At 39.6% G+C, this 17,952-nt stretch overlaps 1 protein-coding gene across 1 annotated transcript in view; it reads right to left on the reverse strand.

The window, feature by feature from the left end:
* LOC126355796 (grpE protein homolog, mitochondrial) overlaps nt 1–12,895 on the reverse strand; it is a 40,913-nt gene extending 28,018 nt beyond the window's left edge. Inside the window, exons 1-2 of the mRNA XM_050006215.1 lie at nt 12,563–12,895; nt 12,229–12,425 (exon numbers count right to left, since the gene is read on the reverse strand). Of these exons, the coding sequence (XP_049862172.1) occupies nt 12,229–12,408 (180 nt within the window). The 5' untranslated portion in view covers nt 12,409–12,425; nt 12,563–12,895. The remainder of the gene's footprint in view (nt 1–12,228; nt 12,426–12,562) is intronic.
* Between the last annotated feature and the right edge of the window lie 5,057 nt (nt 12,896–17,952).

The following is a 17,952-nucleotide window of genomic DNA, read 5'->3' on the forward strand; positions in this document are numbered from 1 at the left end:
AATTTAACGATTTCTTAGATATATGTATTTTATGACTATACACCTTTGTTTATGTCTACACCTCTGGGAACATACATGAGCAGCCCCAACATAATTATAACAACTGACCTTAAACAGATTAAAGAAGCAGTGAGTGCATTCAATAAGGTCATTAAATAATAATATGGAAAAAACATTATTTTATCTTTTATTTTCTCTGTATCTTTCAGTAACTGTGTTCAACAAAATTAGTACATCAGCGCCTGTACTCCTGGCATATCAGTACAGTAGTTAAAATCTGGTAAACACTATCTATTATTAACATAGAGCAATAGCAGGTTCTGTGCTGTTCACTCAGATATCAACTGGAGAAAATGATAAGAGGATGGAGGAAAAGTAAACATCAAGTAAAATTACTGAGGAGTGCAATTTCTCCAGCAGTTACGTAGAATTGAAGTAACTGTCTCTTAAGCCCGCCTGGTTAGCCAAGCGGTCTAACGCACGGCTTTCCGGAGTGGGAAGGAGCGCCTGGTCCCTGACATGAATCTGCCCGGTGGACTTGTGTCGAGGTCCAGTGAGCCGGCCAGTCTATGGATGGTTTTTAGGCAGTTTTCCATCTGCTTCAGCGAATGTGGGCTGGTTCCTCTTATTCTGCCTCACCTACACTACACCATTACTCTACCACGCAAACACAGGGGTTACACTTGTCTGGTGTGAGATGTTCTCTGGGGAGGGGGGGGGGGGCGCACACGAGTGAGCCGCACAATAACCCTGGGTTCGGTGTGGGGTGGCGGAGGGGTGAAGTGGACTGCAGTTGTCGTCTTGGGGTTGTGGGCTATTGTGGCTGCAGCGGGGACGGAGCCCCCTCTGTCATTCCTAGGTCCCTGGATAACATACAATACAACTCTCTCTTACCTTTGAACATAAATCTCTGGGCACTGAAGACTGTTTTGTTTAATTTATTGTTCGATGTTACAAATTGCATTAGAGGAAGTCCCATGAAACTAAATTTTTTCAAGGTAGTGTAAAACCTGTTCACCCCCGGCGTAAAACCTGTCCCATGCACCCTCCCACCATCACCTACTCCAGTCCTGTAACCCGGAAGGTGTACACGATCAAAGGCAGAGCCACGTGAGAAAGCACCCACGTGATTTACCAACTGACCTGCCTACACTGTGAAGCTTTCTATGTGGGAATGACCAGCAACAAATTGTCCATTCCCATGAATGGACACAGGCAGACAGTGTTTGTTGGTAATAAGGATCACCCTATGGCTAAACATGCCTTGGTGCACAGCCAGCACATCTTGGCACAGTGTTACACCGTCCGGGTTATCTGGATACTTCCCACTAACACCAACCTGTCAGAACTCTGGAGATGGGAACTTGCCCTTCAGTATATCCTCTCTTCTCGTTATCCACCAGGCCTCAACCTCCGCTAATTTCAAGTTGCCGCCGCTCATACCTCAACTGTCTCAACAACATCTTTGCCTCTGTACTTCCGCCTCGACTGACATCTCTGCCCAAACTCTTCGCCTTTACAAATGTCTGCTTGTGTCTGTATGTGTCTGTATGTGTGGATGGATGTGTGTGTGTGGGTGGGTACGAGGGCGCGCGCGAGCAAGTCTATACCTGTCCTTTTTTCCCCCTAAGGTAAGTCTTTCCGCTCCCAGGATTGGAATGACTCCTTACACCTCTCCCTTAAAACACACATTTTTTCATCTTCCCTCTCTCCTGATGAAGCAACCGTTGGTTGCGAAAGCTTGAATTTTGTGTGTATGTTTGTGTGTCTATCGACCAGCCAGCGCTTTTGTTTGGTAAGTCACATCATCTTTGTTTTTAGATATATTTTTCCCACAGGGAATGTTTCCCTCTATTATATATGGGAAGACATCCTTGAAAACACAACTCGTGGAGCTGCCCAAGGATAATACAGGGTGTTTCAAAAAGAATACATGTAGTACAAAAGTTTAATTTTGTCCAAACTATTGATCTGCGCCTTGGCTTACATACTCTAGTTTATATTCATAGCTTTTAGATGTCAGTTGTCTTCTGTTTTGCTTGATAACTGTCATGTGTTTAAAATGGCTACTCCACAGCAGAAATCATTTTGTGTTATCGAGTTTGCGAAGTGCAATGCCGTGATTACAGTGCAAAGACGTTTCAGGCTGGGGTACCAAATTGATCCTCCGAACGGGTTGAATACTTGCAGATGGTATTGACAGTTTCTAGATACAGGATGTGTATGTAAAGGAAAGAGTCCTGGCCACCCTCGTGTCCCTGAAGAAAATATTGCACGAATAAAAATGCTTTCCAATGCTGTCCTTCAAAATCAACTCCTTGTGCCAGTCGGAAGTTACAATTGCCTACAACAACAATTTGCTGTGTTTTGAGACGTTGGTTGGTTATGAAGCTGTACGAGTTACGTACTGATGACAAACACAAATGTGTGGCATTCTGAAAAAAGATTCTTGATGCTACTGACAATTATAACACTTTTGCACAATACATCGTGTTCAGTGATGAAGCGACTTTCCATGTTAGTGATTCAAATTTGGAGCCTACAGAATCCACGAGCATCCACTGAACATGTACGATATTTGCCCAAAGTCAATGTGTTTTGTGCGATATCCCAATCATCTGTTTATGGCCCACGTTCAGCAGTATCTCACTATATTACAAAACTAGTTGTTTCCGAGGCTGCGTGAGGACAACTTCATTTTTCAACAAGACGAGGCATTCCCTCACTGGAGTTGTGAAGTGCGTGAATATCTGAATGAAACTCTACCAAACTGTTGGATTGGTTGTCAAGTATCTGGCAACTTAGCAAGTCTCAGCTGGGCTCCACAGTGACTGGACTTGACATCCTCTGACTTCTACCTGTGGGGTTTCATTACAGACAATGTTTATGTACCACCACTCCCACAGAACCTGGTAGAGTTGAAGAACCGGATCCGTACTGCCATAACATCAGTGACGGAGGACATGCTTGCCCGAGTATGGGAGGAATTTGAGTATTGGTGTGATATTGCTCGTGTCACTGATGGAGGACATATTGAACATCTGTACTCTGAACTTGAGAGGTTCATAAATGTGTGTGTACAGTTTCATATGTATGTGTCTTAATGTTTAATAAATATAGGCATTCGAAATATGTATATTATTTTTGAAATACCTTGTATATCTCCAAGTAGTATCGTGGGCCTTTTCAATGTCAAAAAATATACCTAGGAGATGATGCCGATGCAAGAAAGCCTACACTGCAGCTGCTTCCACAAGAGCCAGGTTATTGAGGGTGGACCGGTCCTTCTTAAACCTACAATGAAGAGCGTGTCTTTGCTAACAGCACATCGCCTGCAGCGCCTATCCTAGACCTATGACAACATCAGTTGGACCCTAGACAATCAGAAAACCATGGTCCAATGACTGCCGTGGGTCTGGAGAAAATGATTCAGAAATTCAAAAAGACGGGTTCTTTTGGTGTTCAATCTGGTAGTGGAAGGAAACGAATTGATTTGACATCAGTGGATGCAATGTCCCTTGCAATGAAGCAGGAGACGCGTCTTTCGAGATTGTCCTAAATACTTTCTCCGAAAATTATTTCGAGCAGTTAGTCCACGAACCCACGCAAATTGTAAATGGTTGCGAAAACACACTTTGCCTCTTAGCCACAAACAACCCAGAGCTAATAGAGGGCATCATGACTGATACAGGGATTAGTGATCACAAGGTTGTTGTAGCTAGGCTCAATACCGTTTCTTCCAAATCCACCAGAAACAAACGCAAAATAATTTTATTTAAAAAAGCAGATAAATTGTCACTATAAGCCTTCATAAGAGAATCCCCATTCCTTCCGAACTGACTATGCCAAATGTAGACAAGATGTGGCTCATATTCAAAGATATAGTAGCAACAGCAATTGAGAGATTCATACCTCATAAATTGGTAAGAGATGGAACTGATCCCCCATGGTACACAAAACAGGTCTGAACGCTATTGCAGAGGCAAAGGAAAAAGCATGCGAAGTTCATAAGAACTCAAAATCCTGAAGATTGGCTAAAATTTACAAACGCGCGAAATTTGGCACGGACTTCAATGCGAGATGCCTTTAATAGGTTCCACAACAAAACATTGTCTCAAAATTTGATAGAAAATCCAAAGAAATTCTAGTCGTATGTAAAGTATACAAGCGGCAAGACACAGTCAATACCTTCGCTGTGCAGTGCCAATGGTACTGTTACCGACGACTGTGCCCCTAAAGTGGAGCTATTGAACGCAGTTTTCCGTAATTCCTTCACCAGGGAAGACTAATGGAATATTCCAGAATTTGAAACACTAACAGCTGCTAGCATGAGTTTCTTAGAAGTAGATACCCTAAGGGTTGCGAAGCAACTCAAATCGCTTGATACAGGCAAGTCTTCAGGTCCAGATTGTATACCAATTAGGTTCCTTTCAGATTACGCTAATACAATAGCTCTCTATTTAGCAATTATATACAACCGCTCGCTCACCGATAGATCTGTACCTACAGATTGGAAAATTGCGCAGGTCGCACCAGTGTTTAAGAAGGGTAGTAGGAGTAATCCAACGAACTACAGACCTATATCATTGACGTTGGTTTACAGTAGGGTTTTGGAGTGTATACTGTATTCAAACATTATGAATCACCTCGAAGGGAACGATCTATTGATATGTAATCAGCATGGTTTCAGAAAACATCTTTCTTGTGCAACGCAGCTAGTTCTTTATTCACACGAAGTAATGGCCGCTATCAACAGGGGATCTTAGGTTGATTCCGTATTTCTAGATTTCTGGAAAGCTTTTGACACCGTTCCTCACAAGCGACTTCTAATCAAGCTGTGGGCCTATGGGGTATCGTCTCAGTTGTGCGACTGGATTCGTGATTTCCTGTCAGGAAGGTTGCAGTTCGTAGTAACAGACGGCAAATCATCGAGTAAAACTGAAGTGATATCAGGTGTTACCCAGGGAAGCGTCCTGGGACCTCTGCTGTTCCTGATCTATATAAATGAGCTGGACGACAATCTGAGCAGTTCTCTTAGGTTGTTCGCAGATGATGCTGCAATTTACCGTCTAGTAAGGTCATCCAAAGACCAGTATCAGTTGCAAAGTGATTTAGAAAAGATTGCTGTATGGTGTGGCAGTTGACGCTAAATAAAGAAAAGTGTGAGGTGATCCACATGAGTTCCAAAAGAAATCCATTGGAATTCGATTACTCGATAAATAGTAAAATTCTCAAGGCTGTCAATTCAACTAAGTACCTGGGTGTAAAAATTATGAACAACTTCATTTGGAAAGACCACATAGATAATATTGTGGGGAAGGCGAGCCAAAGGTTGCATTTCATTAGCAGGACACTTAGAAGATGAAACAAGTCCACTGAAGAGACAGCTTACACTACACTCGTTCGTCCTCTGTTAGAATATTGTTGCGCGGTGTGGGATCCTTACCAGGCGGAATTGACTGAGGACATCGAAGGGGTGCAAAGAAGGGCAGCTTGTTTTGTATTATCACGTAATAGGGGGGAGAGTGTGGCAGATATGATAGGCGAGTTGGGATGGAAGTCATTAAAGCAAAGACGTTTTTCGGTGCGGCACAATCTATTTACGAATTTTCAGTCACCAACTTTCTCTTTCGAATGCAAAAATATTTTGTTGAGCCCAACCTACATAAAGTAAGAGAAATCAGAGCTCTAACAGAAAGGTTTAGGTGTTCTTTTTTCGCACTCGCTGTTCGGGAGTAGAATGGTAGGAAGATAGTATGATTGTGGTTCGATGAACCCTCTGCCAAGCACTTAAATGTGAATTGCAGAGTAATAATGCAGATGTAGATGTTGTGTGCCAACGTGTAGTGCACGGAGAATTTCCCGAACATTGGACATACCTGTGACCACAGTGTGTAAAATCCTACGAATCCCTCTTTGCTATCCATTCAAAATTACCCATGTGCAGGAGTTGCTTCCCATCGACCTGCCAGCAAGAGAGACCTTTGCTTTAGAATTTATTGTTCGCATGGAACTGGACAATGATTGGCCATGGAAGGCTTTGTGGACAGACGAAGCCCATTTCCATCTGACAGGATAATTATGTCAATAGATAGAATTGTCGAATATGGGAAATGGAAAATCCACACGCAAATCTACCAGCACCACTTCATCCTGAAAAGGTTACTGCGTGGTGTAGGTTTATGGCCCCAGGACAATTAAAAACTTATGTGAGTGATGCTTTTTTATGCAGTTTTTTGTCTCAGGACAATTAAAAACCGATTTTTCCCATGCAATGTGATATGACCTTGCCGTGGTGGTTGAGCTTACGCAACTAACAGTATCACACCTGTACATCCATGCACACTTAGCAGGACAGTTTTTTTAATGCTAAACGTACAACTTAGGCACTGTTGTATGATTCATTTGTCATTTGTAGTCGATCACTTAAATTATAATGCTTACAATGCCATCTATTTCTACATTGTGTAACTATTTATTTTTCTTCTGACATACATTGTCCCTTTCTCTGATAATATTCTGTTGCAATTTGACATTCTGACCAGTGGTGTTATTTCTACAGCGGTTTGAAAGTTTAATAATTAATCACCCTGCATACACACATCCATACAAGACGTTGTTTAACTCAGAAGCTCAACTGGGAAGTGAACAAGGATAGGCATAAACACAAAAAGCGTGAGCAGATTGTAAATAATCAGCCCAATAAATCAAAGGTTCTCATAACATGAAGGGACAAACTGAAAGGCAAGATGTATTTAATGAAATGGTGGATCATTTAGCCAAGGCCACTGCAAAATGAATAACTGTGTACAAAATCCTCAATATCAAGCAGCACCTGAAAAAAGTTGGGGCTATTGCTACTAACTTCACAGTTGAATTGACTTCAACAAAAGATGGAATTAAATATCAGCTGGTAGAGAAAGAAATGCATTATCAGCAAGATATGAATTAACATAAGTATTTGATAACACTTCACTAATTCATAAGCAAACTGTCACATTTCAATCAAACAAAGGGCTCAAGCTACACTACAGACCATTATTTCACCACTACTAAGAACTTAGATCCGTTAACTTCACCAGCTCACAATCGCCTTTCGAACTTGACTAGATCTCAGGATACTCTACACATCAGTTTGCCACCACAACCTGCATTCCAAAACATACAAAGAAAACTACTGCTGATGTTCTGTTTTCTTCCTTTTTGCGCATGTATAATGTGAAATGCCACGCTGTAACATCATGGGACAGAACCAGCATCTGGTAATGGTAGGATCGGAAGACCTAAACATAAAACTGCAAAGAAATGCCAATGGAGTTAGGGACACTACCATGCTATGATTTCTTAGCCAACGAGGATGATAAACAGTGTAGCAACAGCTGCAACACAATCACTGAATGAATCTGTTCTGCCATTTAGTGAATATGGAAGCAACTGCAAGTGTTTCTTTACTGTATGCGCACCACAGCTGTTTCATGCAAAGGAAAAGTTACTTCCAGAATCATTTTTGAGATAATTTGAGGACCTGGTGCCACTGAAATGGAACGAAAGATAAGTTATGTGTCGTGTTGGTTTCAAAAAGAAGCATCGTCTAGGGGACTGCAAGCAGTGGAATTCTGAAGATCTCAAAGAGTTCGGCAGCAAATGTGTTAATTAGTTCTGGTCGCAAATAAGCAAAAAGATGAAACTTCCTGGGAGATGAAACTGTGTGCCAGACCATGACTCGAACCACAAAAGGCAAAGGTACCACAAACGAGTCTCGGTCTGGCACACAGTTTTAATCTCCTCATAATAGTGCACACTCTGCTGCAGTGTGAAAATCTCATTCTGGAAGCAAAATGATGTTCAGGGTCAGCTTTTCAAGGTCATACATACAGCAGAAAACATTGCAGGGGCTTCAAAAGGGTTTTTCTGCAGGAACTGGGAAACCAGTCAATACTTAAATTAACCTTTTACACATGCAAATTGGGTCACACCACCAATAATAAAATCACATGAGGAAATTGAGAAGCCTGTGGCAATTCCACGCATTTGGGAAAAAAGGGATAAATACCGCATGAATGGGAGCCAAAACACAAATACACACAGGGGGCTGTAGTGAAGTCTACCTGTAGAACAGTTTCTCCTGCAAGTATCACATATTTTGTTGATGAAAACAGGAGAGGAAAGTACAGAACAGGACCAATTGGCTACCAGCATGTGCAAGAGGGTGATAGAGAGAGAATAACTTCATACATGATCCTACGAGAATCTAGCTGGAATAATCAACCATGACAATTATGAGTGGTGATGTATGGATATAAGGTCCAAGAAGCTCTGTTAGAAGAAGATACAAATAGTCTTGTAGTCAGCTGCCAATGATAAATAAGGAGTTTTTGAGCTGTTCTGGAAACAGTTTTCAGTTTTATCAGAGGGCACCTTGCAGGTAATTAATAAGGAAGGAACCATAGCATTGCTGCCACTACACGGCATCAGAGCCCAGAACACTGCTGGAAAAAGCACAAGCCAATAAGAAAGCAGGCTCTGAGTGAGTTCATGATAGTAGTGCTACGACTATGTGCCCCCATTCATACCTGAGTGGGATTGGCTTCTCAACACTAAAGCACAGCTTACACAGAGGTACTGCGAATCAGTTTGTGTTCTTTTTTTGTTTTTTTGTATTTTTCTTCCCCCTTGGACTGGCAGTATCAAGCTCTACATCGATGAGGGCTTTTGGACAAGGACTTGGTTGTGAATTATTATTTTGTTGAGAGCATTTGAAGACAAATGCAACACATATACCTGAGACAGTGTGTTTTAGGAAGGAGAGATTAAATTTCTGTGACGTATAGTTAGCCATGAAGAAATCAGGCCAGATCCAACTGAACTGGCAGCTTTCAGAAAAGTGCCAGTTCATATTACCTCATATCAAATGGGAGTATTTATGGAACTGGTATCCTTCTATAGGAAATATGCCAACGATCAAGCCTTCAGTAAATCCCATTTTCTAGCAGTCACAGATCACAATGTGACAAGTAAATGGAATCGGGATTTTAAGGAAGGATTTAATACAGTAAAGGGAGTTCTGCAATGCTTAGTTACTGGCACATCCCAATCTCACTCTACATTTCACCTAGCAACTGATAGCCCACAACGTGGAGTCAGAACCTATCTGTTTCCAGTGATAGATTCTGAAAACAAAACCACAAAACATACAGTAGCCTTTGTGAACCAGGTACTAACAAATGCAAGAGGAATTACTCAATTACAAAATTGGATGCCCCAACTGTTGTATGAGCATTTCAATAATCCCACCATTTCCTGTTTTGACGGAACACAAAAGTTTGGACCAATCACAAAGCTCTTTAAATTCTCATAAGTGTAAAATTAACTTACAGATGGCTACTGAAGTAGGCACTGCCCCTCCAAAAGTATAGCCTTGAGATTCACAACCTCACTGGAAAAGAGAATTCTGTGGCAGATGTGTTATTGAAATCACTGTGGGTGGAGGAGGAAGAGGATCCAGAGGTGAAAAGCTCTATATGAAACCAGCCCCCTTTGAGAACTATTTGAAACATGTGTAAAATCATGGAATAAGAACAAGTACAGGGTAATGGGTTACAGAAAATAATGAAGTGGAATAGTAACGCAAATATTCAGTTCAGGCAATATTATATCACAAAAGATAGAATTCTATTCGATAAACAATATGAAGGTGCCAAAACTGATATAATATGTGCCAGATGAAACGCTCAAAATAATTTGGCATACACATCACACCAGGTACAATACAGGCCCAGTAAATGCCTTCAACATGTAGAATGGTGATATTCCTTCCACAAAATGGTCCATAGAATAAAAGTGTGTTGCACGTGCACAAATTGTCAGGAAACTAACGTGTGTACTATGGCAGACACAGCTTCAATGTACAACATTTTGCCATCCACTGTACAAGATATGGCACCAGTGGGTCTGTATTCACCGCCTCCTGAATGCAATGCGTAAGCCCTTAAAGTGCTTTCTAAAACACATGAAACTGTTTCTACTAAAACATGCTACCACTGCAACTATGGCCAAGTTACTGAGAACTCAATATATTCTCCAGTACAGGATACCACAGAGGCTGATTTTTGATACTGGCTCACAGTTCATTTCTTAAGTCTGTGTTGAAGTACTGAAAGAATTCAAAATCACAAACAGCGACTATTCATTTCACTGCATGTGAGACACTGCTGGGGCAGAAGCCCCCCCTCATTCGATAACAATACGCACTAAGTTTCCAACCAAGAGAGCATTGGAGCTGGCAGCACATCACAAGCTGGCTTGAGAAAATTTAGAAAAAAGCAGCCAAAGTAAGTACATAAGTAAGGGCATGCATGAAAAATGCCTTAAACCTAGAAAATGCCAAATTGGAGATCTCGTCCTCAATAATGCGAAGAACAGCACACAAGAGAAAGTTCTTCCAGAATTATCAAGGACCTTATCAGGTGAAAGAAACTGCCCATCTTAATGTAGTGAAATGCATAAGATCTGAAGCAGTTCATTACATGAACCCAAAACACCCTCTAGCACCCTACCTAAATAGGGTCACAACGTAAGGGAAATAATAACTTAATATTGATTTTATTTCAGTGTCTTGGCTGATAGAGGGGTCAAAAAATGAGGATTGAATAAAGATTAGTCCATGTTAGTCATACAACCACCCATTAGTATGTCATAAGTATAAGAATCAAAAGTTTAATGTTAGTTATAGTCAATTCAATTAGTGTTTGGCGTTGCAAGATTCACAAGAGTAGGTAGGTGAACCACTGACATCAAGAAATAATATATAAGAAGTTTGTACATCCAATATATATCATTGATGAGATGACCACTGCCAGGGCACGTAGCAAGGGTGGTTCGGGAACAATGTTAGTCAGGGCAACCACCGGAGGTCCACATGGCTTAGAGAGAATGGATTAGCACCTGCATGTACCAATGCTTGCAGGCGATGGCCACCTGCATCACTCTGAATCACTGCCCAGTGAGTAGAATAGCACAGGGCCACAACATGATGGCACTGATAAATGGACAGTGGCAGCAGAAACTTCCAAAGGACTACCAAGACCGATCTGGTTAGCCAAGAATCAGAGCAGTAACATTTTGGTTAACTGGCAACAAACAAATGGCTTGGTGGAGCTATGGTTGTGATGGGAGGATGGTGTTCATGTAACTGGTGAACAATAAGCAAGCAACATTAGCTTCACCTGGTCGCTTCAACACCGAAAATAAAATCAATCAGTTACATAAAGGGAATAAAAGACTAAACACACGCAAACTCAGTTAAATTTATTTAGCGGGCAACTCCTTGCATTTTTAGTAGTGTATGTATGATATACAAATGTAACATGCACTAAAATAATCAGACTCTTCCATTATATAATTTGGTTTTCTGACGTAATCTTGTAGTTTTTAAAAGCAAAAAGAGAGAGAGAGAGAGAGAGAGAGAGAGAGAGAGAGAGAGAGAGAGAGAGAGAGAGAGAGAGAGAGAAAGAGAGTGCGCGCAAGAGAGAGAGCGCAGAGCGAGAGAGAGAGAGAGAGCGAGAGAGAGAGAGAGAGCGAGAGAGAGAGAGAGAGCGAGAGAGAGAGAGAGAGGGGGGGGGGGGAGCGGTGAGGCACCATGTCATGTCAGTATAACACCATAGTCCGCAACTGCACCAACACAGACTGACAACCAATGTAGTTTGGACATTGATGTCAATCTCAAACATTTACCGATTTAGGCGCCACAGCCCGAAACGAAGAGGACAGGGCTACTAAACAACAATATGACACTCAGCTTGACTTTGACTGAATACAACACTTGAGATATTTTACAATAAAAATTAGAAACGGGCAGGTTTTAAGCTGGTGTCAACATGAAAGTTAGTTTGAAAGCAACAGTGCCTTGCTAGGCAAGATCCTGCAATTACACTCCCCCATCTCTCCGTTTTGACTTTGCCAGTTATAGGCCCTACTGCCCAGAAGACTGGATATATTGTCTGTCATTTTACCAAACAGTCGCACCGAACAGAGGTAAACATGTTGCTACAAGATCATTTTATCTTCAAATAAATGACAGGATAGTCCACAGTGATCAAAGATAAGATCAAAGGCAACAGTCGAAAGATGAATGCAATGCAGACAACTCTTGATAACAACAAACATCTGAAAATTAGGTTAAATATATAAATCATTTGTATCTGTGACACTGGAAACTACTGTACTTACATCCAATGTTTTGTTTTCCTCTGTCAACCGCGAAACTTCTTTACTCAGTTTTTCAATCTCCGATTTCAGGTTACTGCTTGTTGTATCCGTTCCTGGAGGCGTCGGATCTGGATCGGTTTTTTTTCCCTTCATATGCCGCTGTGCTGCAAGTTTTCCACTGCTGACGATTGCGGGGAACATACTTGAGGTGAGGAAATCTATAAGAACCAGAAAACGCACCTATCAAATGTTTACGCAACATGTAAGAAACATTTCTCATACATATGTAAAACATATATGCCATGAGTTCTGTTCTCTGATACCACATTATGTATTTCGTTTTCTAATTGAATACCTCGATGTTACAACTGTTGCCTGTCCATTAATACTTTCGGTAAACCCACATGCCACCCTCAGGCCCATACGCAAGCCGGCAGCAGCCATCTTCGCCTTGCTGAACTTTAAACAGGTCAAAGCTAATCACGAAAACTGAGTTCCATCGGTTCCATCTACACAGTGAACCCATAGGGAATCGTCAAATATCTGCGCGATCATATTTTGCGGAAATAATTATCTAGTCGAATGTGTGTGATATCAAATGAATTTTACAGCTGACGTACAAAAGCAGAATTAAGTCCACAGCGAAACACAGATTAACTCTCTACCATGACTATTTCAGCGACAGTTGAAAGTGAGGAAATCTTACAAGAAATTATGTGACCTCCCGGTGGAACTATTCGACAAACAAATCTAACAAGAACACCCTGCGGACTGAGTTTCTTCGATTTTATTCATATCTATAAGATCAATATCCAGATAATTTCCTAAAGCAATGTGACACTTCTCTTAAAATCAATTCAAAAACGCTTTTGAATATTATAGCGTTTCTAAGTGCTATTAAGTATAAAAACCTGCAACAGATTAACGAACTAGTCGGTACCTCAGCGTATATGTTACTCGTGTTGTAGACATAGGGTGTTTGGGATTCACTTTCTTACTTATTAACAAATGGAAAAACAAATAGCAATTATTGAATCACATATTTTTAAAATAAAGGAAACACTTTTTTATTTTTAACTGTCGATCATATGAAAATAAATCAAAATTTGATAAATCTTTTTATTCAATGCCAAAAATAATATACGTAAATAATACCAATAGGACTATAGAAATAAAAAAATCTGTCTGATTTTCTGTTTGACGTTTCACACTTTTGTACCAAATATAACTTATTGTGAATGCTTGCACTTTCATACAAATAGTAATTTAAAAATGATGTTATTTTTAATAAAAATTATGATTATATATTTATTACATAATTGTTCCATTTTTAACAAATATGGAATTCAGGAAACTAAAAAAGGATACTGCTATAGTTGGAGTCACAAATGATGCCCGTCAAGTTTAGACCTGTTCTGTACACATATGTCAAGCACTCTCCGATAATCAATTAGCTTTCAAAAGTGTTCTTAGTCTCCTGCTGTGGATGCCGTAGCCAGTGCGTGCATTAAATGTCATTGTAGAGAATTATTTAGTGGCTTCTTATTCCATTTGTTGAGAGCTATTGTGGCTGATGGTGGTGGGAAACGACTAAGTCTAGACAAGCAAGTAAGAGACATAATTTGCAGGATACATGCTTTCATGAATCTCAAATAACTTTTATGAGCATACCACAATGCTCTCTTGGAATTGGCAACAATGTAATCCCCACTTGGTTCTCGACCTGCACAAGCCACCATCGTTCATGGAATGGACTATAGTGAGAGTGACTTGAGAATCACAATCCATATAGGATAGGTGTTGAGCTACTGACGAATTGGTAACTAAACTGCACATATTTTTGTGTTTAAAAGTACTCGAAAATCTTCTAATCTTCAAAGCCTTTTTCTTGAGTAATTTTTTTTAATTGCGTTGTACTACTTTGGGAAACTGAAATCTACTCACCTTCATTTCCTAAAAATGTGAAGAAATTTGGAAAGGGCAACTCTGTAAGATCTTCTTACAAATAAAGCTTTAAGATGTAGAGCACAAGAGTCTATGAGAAGAAATAACATTTGAAAATAATCGAATAAAATGCAAGTTCGTTTAACTTTCCAAGAGGTAGTTAACACTGAAAATAGAGCGGAGAGATTCACTTATATTAATAACAGTGTTTAAAAAAATAAGTCGAGGAGAAAGGCAATGGTGAGTCTCCATAAAATCTCAGCCAATCCTACTTCATGTACTGAGGTACAGATTTCAACAAACAATGAAGAAAGGTATAGACAGCAAAACTTCTAAGTGGGTATGTTCGACACAGTAGGACACAAATTAATGAGTAAACAATATTGTCTACAAAAAAATCAATAACATCCCACATACTACATGCATTTGTATAAATTAACAAAAAGATTAATTAATATTGAACAAAAATATTAAAAAAGGATAGGTGAAAAAACTAATTACTCAAAAAATAACGAACCAGGAAGTGGCAAAGCACCAGCGACTAGGAGCTCTAATATAAAAAGATTGATAATCTAGGGTAAATTTTGAATTTAAAAAATAAACTAGAAATTTTTTACCATGAAATTCATTATCATTATTATTAAGTTTCCATTAGAAGATACAGAAAACTTATTTTAATTTTTTTTCTTAAGTTTTCTTAAATAATAAATCAATTTAATTTTAATATCTATAAGGCACTGTATCATAAATTTCTAGAACTAGTCTTTTATCATACTGAACGAAAAGTTTTTCTTAACTTCTTTCTTGATTAAATTTCTAGCATCAGCATTTCTGGTTATCTGATTGTACTCTAATTGTAACTTTTCTTTCAATTCACACTCAGTTAATCTTATCATAGATTCACCATTCAATTTTTGAATGCTCTTGTAATTTAAACTGATCCCTTTACCTTCATCACTCAGCTTTTATCATTTTTCTTGAAATAATAACATTTTGGTCCAGTCGAAGCCCAATTTGTAATCCATTAATTATCTCCTAATTCCTCTGTCCATTCACCTAACATACAACTATTGTCTACATTTATTTCACCAGCATCGATATATACTACATTATCTGTATCAAAATATAACATTTTTCCTAGCTTAGGTAACCTATCATACAACAAAACACTTGCTACTGATGTGGTGAATGCTGTTCTAAAAATATTTGTAGCTGTATTATTTCTACATAATAGTCCATGAAACTGTACTTCATCTCAGCCATTTTCTCAGTAATAATAACTTTTTGGTCCAGTCCAAGCACAATTTGTCATCCACTTATTACCTCCTATTTCATCTATCCATTCACCCAGATACAGCCATCTTCTACAGTGACTTCACCGTCATTGATGTATACTACCCTATCTGTATCAAAATATTTAACATTTTTCCTAGTATATGTAACCTATCAGACAACAAACACCCTGCATTTGATTTGGTGAATGCTGCTATAAAAATATTTGTAACGGTATTACTGTCTAGATAACAATCCTTGAAACTGTAGCCCACGTGAACCATTCTCTCAGTAATAAAATTTATATCTGTATTATCTTCTCAGACATCCAGTAGTATCACATAAAATAGTTTTAAAGATGTAGCGACTCAGTTTTCCTCATATTTTGCCCATGCTCAAATTTTCCCGTAATGAATTCAAATATATCTTACCAACAGCTCGATTTCCTGGTCTTTTCTTTGTATTGTTGTTGTTGTCGTTGTGGTCTTCAGTCCTGAGATTGGTTTGATGCAGCTCTCCATGCTACTCTATCCTGTGAAAGCTTCCTCGTCTCCCAGTGCCTAGCGCAACCTACATCCTTCTGAATGTGCTTAGTGTATTCATCTCTTGGTCTCCCTCTACGATTTTTACCCTCCACACTGCCCTCAAGTACTAAATTGATAATCCCTTGATGCCCCAGCACATGTCCTACCAACCGATCCCTTCTTCAAGTCAAGTTGTGCCACAAACTTCTCTTCTCCCCAATCCTATTCGATACTACCTCATTAGTTATGTGATCTACCCATCTAATCTTCAGCATTCTTCTGTAGCACCACATTTCGAAAGCTTCTATTCTCTTCTTGTCCAAACTATTTATCGTCCATGTTTCACTTCCATACATGGCTACACCCCATACAGATACTTTCAGAAATGACTTCCTGACACTTAAATCTATACTAGATGTTAACAAATTTCTCTTCTTCAGAAACGCTTTCCTTGACATTGCCAGTCTACATTTTATATCCTCTCTGCTTCGACCATCATCAGTTATTTTGCTCCCCAAATAGCAAAACTCCTTTACTACTTTAATTGTCTTATTTCCTAATCTAATTCCCTCAACATCACCCAGCTAAATTCGACTACATTCCATTATCCTTGTTTTGCTTTTGTTGATGTTCATCTTATATCCTCCTTTCAAGACACTATCCATTCCGTTCAACTGCTCTTCCAACTCCTTTGCTGTCTCTGACAGAATTACAATGTCATCGGCGAACCTCAAAGTTTTTATTTCTTCTCCATGGATTTTAATACCTACTCCGAATTTTTCTTTTGTTTCCTTCACTGCTTGCTCAATACACAGATTGAATAACACTGGGGAGAGGCTACAACCCTGTCTCACTCCCTTCCCAACCACTGCTTTCCTTTTAAAGCCCTCGACTCTTATAACTGCCATCTGGTTTCTGTACAAATTGTAAATAGCCTTTCGCTCCCTGTATTTTACTCCTGCCACCTTTAGAATTTGAAAGAGAGTATTCCAGCCAACATTGTCCAAAGCTTTCTCTAAGTCTACAAATGCTAGAAACTTAGGTTTGCCTTTCCTTATTCTAGCTTTGAAGACAAGTTGTAAGGTCAGTATTGCCTCACGTGTTCTAACATTTCTATGGAATCCAAACTGATCTTCCCCAAGGTCGGCTTCTATTGTTTTTCCATTCATCTGTAAAGAATTCGCGTCAGTATTTTGCAGCTGTGACGTATTAAACTGATAGTTCGGTAATTTTCACATCTGTCAACAACTGCTTTCTTTGGGATTGGAATTATTATATTCTTCTTGAAATCTGAGGGTATTTCGCCTGTTTCATACATCCTGCTCACCAGATGGTAGAGTTTTGTCAGGACTGGCTCTCCCAAGGCTGTCAATAGTTCTAATGTAATGTTGTCTACTGCGGGGGCCTTGTTTCGCCTCAGGTCTTTCAGTGCTCTGTCAAACTCTGCACGCAGTATTGTATCTCCCATTTCATCTTCATCTACATCCTCTTCCATTTTCATAATATTGTCCTCAAGTACATCACCCTTGTATAGACCCTCTGTATACTCCTTCCACCTTTCTGCTTTCCCTTCTATGCTTAGAACTGGGTTTCCATCTGAGCTCTTGATGTTCAAGCAAGTGGTTCTCTTATCTCCAAAGGTCTCTTTAATTTTCCTGTAGGCAGTATCTGTCTTATCCCTAGTGATATATGCCTCTACATCCTTACAGTTGTCCTCTAGCCATCCTTGCTTAGCCATTTTGCACTTCCTGTCGATCTCATTTTTGAGACGTTTGTATTCCTTTTTGCCTGCTTCATTTACCGCATTTTTATATTTTCTCCTTTCATCAATTAAATTCAATATTTCTTCTGTTACCCAAGGATTTCTACTAGCCCTCGTCTTTTTACCTACTTGATCCTCTATTACCATCACTACTTCATCCCTCAGAGCTACCCACTCTTCTTCTACTGTAATTCTTTCCCCCATTTCTGTCAGTTGTTCCCTTATACTCTCCTTGAACCTCTG

This window comes from Schistocerca gregaria, chromosome 3 (genome assembly GCF_023897955.1).
Source record: "Schistocerca gregaria isolate iqSchGreg1 chromosome 3, iqSchGreg1.2, whole genome shotgun sequence".
NCBI classification, from domain to species: Eukaryota; Metazoa; Arthropoda; class Insecta; order Orthoptera; family Acrididae; genus Schistocerca; species Schistocerca gregaria.